The 8,250-nt window shown below is 31.8% G+C and overlaps 1 protein-coding gene across 1 annotated transcript; it reads right to left on the bottom strand.

The window, feature by feature from the left end:
- Positions 1–2,792: 2,792 nt before the first annotated feature.
- On the bottom strand, positions 2,793–8,250 carry Smp_140860 (putative innexin; the record flags this gene model as incomplete). Its single annotated transcript, XM_018793596.1, has 2 exons — positions 2,793–3,564; positions 8,174–8,250. The coding sequence occupies 2 exons, from the start codon at positions 8,248–8,250 to the stop codon at positions 3,156–3,158; spliced, it is 486 nt and encodes a 161-aa protein (XP_018648093.1). The 3' UTR covers positions 2,793–3,155.

Genomic DNA, 8,250 nt, shown 5'->3' with positions numbered 1-8,250 from the left:
CAGACAAAGGACGCACCACGGTGATTATGGTAAAGAAGAATACATCAAGAAAGCCGAGGAAATACTCGAGGACAAAAGTACATACAAACCGATGGACATAAATCCAGTCAAAAAACTAGACAATCGCATTTCAAAAACTTTAAACAAACTCGTCAAAGCAGGAGAAATAATGAAGCAAGATCAATGGAGAATGAAATCTAATGGACCAGTACTCCCTCGGTTCTACGGCAGACCAAAGATACACAAACCAAACATCCCACTACGTCCAATTGTAGCACTACCAGGAACACCAACGTACAATTTATCAAGAGAAATCTCAAGAATACTGAAACATTTAGTAGATTCGTCGAACCACTCCATCAAATCAGCCACACAATTCCTTGATCAGATTAGGAACATTCAAATCAACGACGACGAACTAATGATATCCTTTGATGTAACAGCACTATTCACTTCAATTGAACCAAACTTAGCAAAAGAAACTCTGTCCTTGCTTCTAACCAACGACGAAAGCCTCGCGAAATACACGAAACTTCAAAGTCAAAGCCTACTTGAACTCGTAGATCTATGTCTAACAACATATTTCCAATTCAATAGCAAAATCTACAAACAAACAAAAGGGACACCAATGGGATCACCAATATCAGGACTTATCGCGGAAGCAGTAATGCAATGACTAGAAACCACAATTCTACCAGTTATCAAACGAAAAATTTGGATTCGTTATGTAGACGACACATTCGTCATCGTCAAAAAGGAGGAACTAGAAAACACCTAAAAGCAGATCAACAACGTCTTCAACGACATCAAGTTAACAATGGAACAAGAGTCGGACAACAAGTTACCATTCTTAGATGTATTAGTCACCAGAACTGACACAGGAAAACTAGAGACTCAAGTGCACAGGAAGCCGACCCACACCGATCAAATTCTCAACTACAATAGCAACAACCCAAGAACTCATAAAATCAACTGTGTACAAACTTTGTTCAAGAGGGCGAGAACACACTGCAATACAATCACAGCACGAAAAAATGAAGAAAAATACCTGAAAACCATTCTTTAAAAGAACGGCTATCCAATCAATTTCATCAAAAAATACCAGTCGCATACACCATTAGGAACGAAATCAAGTATAAAAATCAACAAAAGTATCACTCTACCATACATAAAAGGCATATCGGAAACGACAACAAGGCTGCTGAAAACCTTCGGAATAGGTGTAGCCCACAAACCAACAAAGTGTTTCCACTCAATCTTATGCAAACCAAAAGATGAAATGGCGAAAGAGGACAAAACAAACATCATCTACAAGATAAATTGTACCAACTGCAACAAACACTATATTGGACAAAGCGGATGCCCCCTGCATCTTCGCCTACATGAACACCAATTAGCAGTCAAACGCCACGACATTTCTTCACTCATATCAATACACGTGGACAACTACGGACATAAATTCGACTGGGAAAATGTGCAGATTTTGGACAGAGGCAATTCCAAAAATACCAGAGAATTTTTAGAAGCTTGGCACTCAGGTCAGTCAGCAATAAACAAACATATTGAAATCAATCCAATCTATCAACCAATCAAGAAAATTATGCAGGAACATAGGAACAAAAATCAAACCAATAGGAGATACAACCAAAACAAAGAAATAAACAATGACAGATTTAAGGTCAATAAGAACCAATCAACATCGAGGTGCAGAGGACAAGCTGTGAATCACATGTGGAGAAATTCAAACACTTCACTTCTACCTGAAGTTTGTGCTGATGATGTCGTTCAGAAGGACGATGAAAGCTGGACGACCAAACCATCTAGCTCAGAGAACAAAACATCAAAATCACCCACCTGAGCTACAAATCTTCTCCACCATCTCATAACAGTATTCAATTATGAGTCACATATTATGGAATAACTACGGATATTTTACAGTTGTCCAAATTCCAGTGGACGAATGGTCAATGAAACCGACCGTGTACCTCATTGAATTCAAATATTTTTACTTTATTCTACCAGTAATAAAATACTTGTTAGTACTATATCCTTGTTAGTGAACGACTTACCGAAATAATTAGATTTCACCATATTTTTAGTCACCGAATTGATCCAACTTGTTTTACTCTACAGAGTATTCTTAGAAATTGTTAAATTGATCAGCTTCAGATTTTTCACCTTAAACACTAAAATTTAGTCAATTATATTGATATTTTGAGTTCAAAATCCAATTCTTCTTTAAGATATCAATAAGTTTTTGAATTTTCTATTTGATCCCGATCAACTAATAAAACACTATACAAACTTCAATTGTTTCGTTCATTCTGGTTTTTTATTTTTCTACTAAAATTGATTATTTAACATGAATATAACTAAAGTCAAAATATTAAATATTTTGTAAAATAAACAAAAAAAAGAAAGAACGGATGATTACTCTTATTCATTGAAATAAAGATAAGGGTCTATGGAAAAAAGACAAGGAAAAGAAACTGAGTATGAAAAAAGAAAACGGTAATAAAGAACAGAATATGAAATGGAGTATTTACCTCTGTTTGTTTGTTTTTTTGAATAATTTTACATATGCTAATAAAAATTATAAACTATTAAGTAGTCTATCTTTAGTTATATATATAATATTGAAGAGAAGTCAATTTTCGGTTAATTTGATTAGAAAGGTTGTATGTCAGTGACATATTTTTTTTAAAAAAACTGAGTTTCTGATTACATATAACTGAATAAAATTGTGTTGGATTTTTTTGACAGTAATAATAATAATATTAGTAATGTAAACATAACCTAGAATAATTGTCTCACAGAAGGATTATATGCAGTATATATCTTTTTGAAGAGTAAGGCGTGTAAAGAAAACACATCTATGTGTGAGTGTTTGTAGGTATAGGAGTATGTTTGGACATTCTCCTGTGAAATGTCTTTGGTACATGGTTTGTAAAGTTTTTTTTGAATGATTGGAATTGTATGAGCGTTTCTAGTGGATTTATTTAAGTTTAGCGGTCGGGTAACTTGTGTTCATAGTAGAGGTGAGGGATATAAAAGTAGGGATTAGAATAAATTTACTATATTCATGTTATTTAATGAAATAATAGCAAGAATTAAATGTGAATTTGTTTTTTGTTTATTACCCGACCGAGCTGTTACTATACGGCATTTGTTCCTCGATTAACATTTTCCAAAAATCTATTGATATCTTCTTCAGTACCAGTAATTTTAGCATGTCTATAATTACTCCATAGAGTTGCTGTAACATCTAATGCAATTAAATCACTAGAAACTCTAGATACAACTTGTAATATTAGTACACCATCTGGACCAAGATTATAATTTACAAATCGTGTACAATCTCTTTCTTCAGTATTGGAAAGTTGTCGAATAGCTCGGATATATTGTTTTATATAAGCTATTCGTCTAACTGGTACAAGTGTATTGAAAGCCCATTGAAGTGTACTTAATATGGTGACAATTGAAAGAATCACAAACCAGAACCATAAAAATACATATACTTTTTCCACAAAATAATTAATTGGCAATACACATTGAAGAGTATAGCTGTTAAAAAAAGAAAACAAAAGAAATATAATAAGTGATAAAACTGAATAACTAAACATGCAATAAAACTTTTTGATCATCTAATCTTTCAAAATTAAATGAACAAGTACAAATACAATGAATTTTTCATTGAGATCATGAACCGTTCAAAGTTAAGCCACTATTGAAAATCTAGAAGCACTGGACGGCCGTTTTGTCATAGTATGGAACTCCTCAGCAGCAAACAACCACGATCCCGCACGTGGGAATCTAACCCATGACCTTCGGTCTCGAGCGAGAACACCTAACCTCTGGACTACTAAGCTGGCATCCAACAGTGTTATTGTTTAACTTCAGCTAATCCACGGTGAAATTTTTCTAAAAACAGCAAATTCAAAGTTGATGATTAAAAAAAAAATTTGTTCTGGAAAAGTGACTTCGACAGCTATTTGTTTGAACTTTAAGACAGTTAACAACTCAATGGGAATCTCAATTCCTTTTATTTAAAAATAATAAGCTCGGAAGGTGTACATACTTAGATATAAATATTTGGATAATAAATGTAAATAAACAGGAAACCAGACATTTTAAAGTTTGTACTACTTTCTGTATCATTTACCAGTTCAATTACCAAAAAATTCAAAAGCTCGGTTTTATTCGCTTTCTTCTGATAAGCGTTGAACCTTCATACTTCGTTAAATTGATGAGACTTAATTAGAACTGATCATACTTGATGTGACCTTATAATCAATAAATAGAATGATATATATCAACTATTGGAAAAGACATTAGCTAGGCTAAACATTTGTCAACCCGTAAAGAATGATTAATAAATTAGAATGAAATAGTTGTAACTTGTTTCTATGTTATTCAGTATTTCTTTTCTGGTTGAAATCAGTATGAGAGATCATCGATACAAAAGTAACTAATCTATTCTTTAGGTGGATAACTTGTCTTCTGAATAGTGTATATTTTTGGATGAATAGATTTTCACTACCTATTTCCGTTATGCAGGCATGTAAAGAATGAATTATTGAATTCAATAATAGTTTTTAAAAATACGGACATGTCTTGTAGACAAAATGAGTTAGACTACTCAATAATTGAAATAAAACCAATAAATTAGAACAGTGTTGTTTAACTGATTAGTATGTCATTCGTATATAAAGCACAATTGTAAGTAGTAATTTCATCAGTGTAGATTGTAAGATTAGCTTGTCAATCATTTAACATCCATTGTGTTGTCATCCATCCTTATAGTAATTCTAACAGTAGATGTTTGCGATTCAAAGAAAGTGAGTGACATTGATATCAGTGAATATGTGAATGTCACACTGACAATTAATTTGCTTCTTTAAATCTAAAGTCAACCACTACAAGTACCTTTTACTATCGTTTTGAACGTCATAATAAATTTTGAATTCTCTACGTTTAATTCTATTCCTTTTCACGTTATAAGTACAATTTCTGCTCCAAACCTTGATATTTGTAGAGTATTTCGAAATAACTTTATCTTGTAATCTATCAATTGTTTACTTCTCCATGAGAACTCAGCAGTTTTCAGTTTCTAAAAATGTATATACATGTTGACAGTTGTTACAGACTGCATCAAGTGCATCATTATTGTTTAATTTTACGGCTGGTATTCACTGTAGGCTAACTCTAGATCAAAAAATGTTGTTTTAAACTTTGTTTATTGACAGGCTTTTAGAAACTTCGGTTATCGCGTAGAAACATATACATTTCCATTGTTTAGTATGATATAAAAACACAATCTTGTAAAGCTATTTCGATTGGTTAGACCATACATAAGAAATGTAATTATCCTAAGACAGTGAGAATACGTAAAAATGCGGAATTTTGAAAACTATTCTCTAGAGACTCAGTGGGCCTATTATCTAAGAACTTTTTTATCCTATCTCTATTGCAAAGCTATATTTGACGCATTAACTATTGAGATTTTTTTCACCTTCCGTAAATTACAATTAGTCAATCATAAACCTTTTAGTCAGTTTATTATCATAAATGTCTTAGTTTGTTGGGAATTGAGACTTTGTATTTATGGTGCATTATCACTCATTTTGTTACATATAATTACACGATTTCTAGCGTTTAAATAATGAGGATTACTATGAGACGTTTATTTATTAATACGGGTATTCTGACTAGTACTTAAAGTGGGTTTAGAGGGTTGGAATATTTAATAGGACATCGTTTAGTATCTAAAGTTTCAGATGGCATATGGTAAATGGGGAGAATAAAGGGAAAATTCACAAGAAAAGTCCTAAATAGGTATTTAAATACCTGCCTTTCCCTGTTGTAAAACTCCATTTCCATGTTTGTTCTTTGGAAATAAAATTTAAGCTAACAACTGAAAGATTACTACTTACAAAGATAATGAAAGTTGCAGTTCAAAGAAGAAATAAAGTGATGATTTTTATTTGTTGAATCCATGTCGGAATCAAATTATCTGATGCATAACAAATATAGACCTTTGAAAATTTATAATATCCAGAAGATTGTTTAGTTCATAGCCTTTCTTTAATCATTTATAGCTTCTACACTTAAGAGTAAAGCCAAAAAATTAACTTGATCAATGTTAAACATGTCGTTTTTTTTCACGAGTACTTAACTAAATCCAACAACAACAAAAAAGATTGATAAAATCAATAAATATACTTTTAGCTAAAATGAAAATTATTTTATTTGCTTCATAAGAGAAATAATTAAATTTTCATAATACACTATTTTATGTTTACATACATACAACAAACAGAATGAAGACGAGATTGGTTTTAAAAAAAAGAAGTCAGGAAGTGTTTACTGCTGTTCAGTTATCGAGATAATTCTCCCTTGGGCATTGTTTATATATATATATATAATTTTGAAGAGAAACCTGCATTTGACTGATATCAAAATACAGTTTTTACATTTACAAATCGGCATATAATTATCCATTTATTTATCTTTAGAAATTTAATATAATCTTAACTGTCATTCGTTTGCTTTCTTACGAACACCAATAATCAAAAAGAAAATTATTTTTTTAATTTTCGGTTTCTATGCTCAAAACTGTAATATTTTCGTTAGGTACATTTAATAATAATTAATCAGGAATTTTCGAGTTCTGTTGTGATCTAAATGTGTGTAACACTAAGTTGATTGGTAAACCAATGTGAATATATTTTGATCAATCAGGATGAATTAATTGTGTTAATGTTTAATGATACAATGAAGGCAGGTTATTTGAAGATGAATGTAAGATTTGTTCATGATGGTTTCATCATAGTTAATAATAAATAGTAAAAGAAAAGGCATACCACAGTGATTTTGAAAACGATTAGAATATACTATAAAATTTATATGATAATATTACAGCTAAGGCATACCAGAAAGTTTTATTGATTACTTGGATTACAACACTAATCAATATCAAATAATATATGATATGAAATTAAAGCTACCGTAAAATGGAGTGAGCATGTTAACATAAATTAATCTCCTATCAGCGACACTAACAATAATAGAAATACAAAATTCAAGGAAACCTTCCAGAGTTTCCTCATTTATACGCAGGTCCAGGAGAAAAATATTTCAACTAAAGTATATATTCATCCCAATTTACAATAATAATCGAATTTCGGGTTAGCAGTATATATATATAATCGAATTTTGTTTGATTTACTTAATTATCAGTCTAAGGGTATGGAGATTATTCAGTTTTAATTAGGATCATGAATCGATCGATTTTAGGCCACCATTGAAAACGTGGAAGCACCGGACGGTTGTTTCGTCCTAATATGGAGCTTCTCGGCAGTGTGTATCCATGATCTCGTACGCGAGATCCACCATGTCAGATGTGAGGCAGTTATCTACCAAATACAATGGAAGATGGTCGCGTAATATCATAGATTAGTTGAGGTTAGACACTAACTCTTTTGGGTTCCGGTTCATTGGCATGGAGGTTAAGCGTACGCTCCAGGTCAAGGATCCCAGGTTCTAGTCCCGCGTGCGAGACCTCGGAAGTGCTCTGCTGCGGAGTTCCATCCTAGGACGAAACAATCGTCCAGTGCTTCTAGGTTTCCAATAGTGGTCTAACATTGTTCGGTTCATGATCTCAATTATCTAATTGTGTTTTAAAAATGCTAGAGGATGCTAAAACTTTACTCATCGAGTTATTGATTAACATTGAGTATATACAATGAGTAAAAAAAATTATAAACTGCTTTTAAAGTCGTATTCGGCTTACATTAGTATTTACGAGCGTTAAATACAACGAAATTATATAACCTCACTCAAATAATTCTATCCAAATTCTTGTCATACATATATATTTAATTTAGAATGTATGTGAACAGTGACCTCAGATTTATTTACCATAATATGACACAAACAGATAATTAGGAACATATACCGGTAATCTGTGTTATAATATTGAAATTTAAATAATAGAATGTAACAAAATTATGAAGTTGTCAAAAAATTTTAACCTTCAAAATAAAAATGATCAGACCAAAGTTTTTGAAGCTACTACCTTTTATTTTTGAAGTATGCCTAAGTAATTTCCACAAAATTATTCTAAGGATGAAACTTACGTTCTTTTAACTATTGTGGCATTGGTGTTACTTACTAATCACTTAACTGACTTCCCGATTCACTGGCTGTTGTTATGCAACCAGAAAGCATGACCGTGCTTTCGCTATTCAT

Source organism: Schistosoma mansoni, chromosome 1 (assembly GCF_000237925.1).
Source record: "Schistosoma mansoni strain Puerto Rico chromosome 1, complete genome".
Lineage (NCBI taxonomy): Eukaryota > Metazoa > Platyhelminthes > Trematoda > Strigeidida > Schistosomatidae > Schistosoma > Schistosoma mansoni.
The sequence above is the reverse complement of the archived record's forward strand: the minus strand, read 5'-3'. Positions and strand labels throughout refer to the sequence as shown.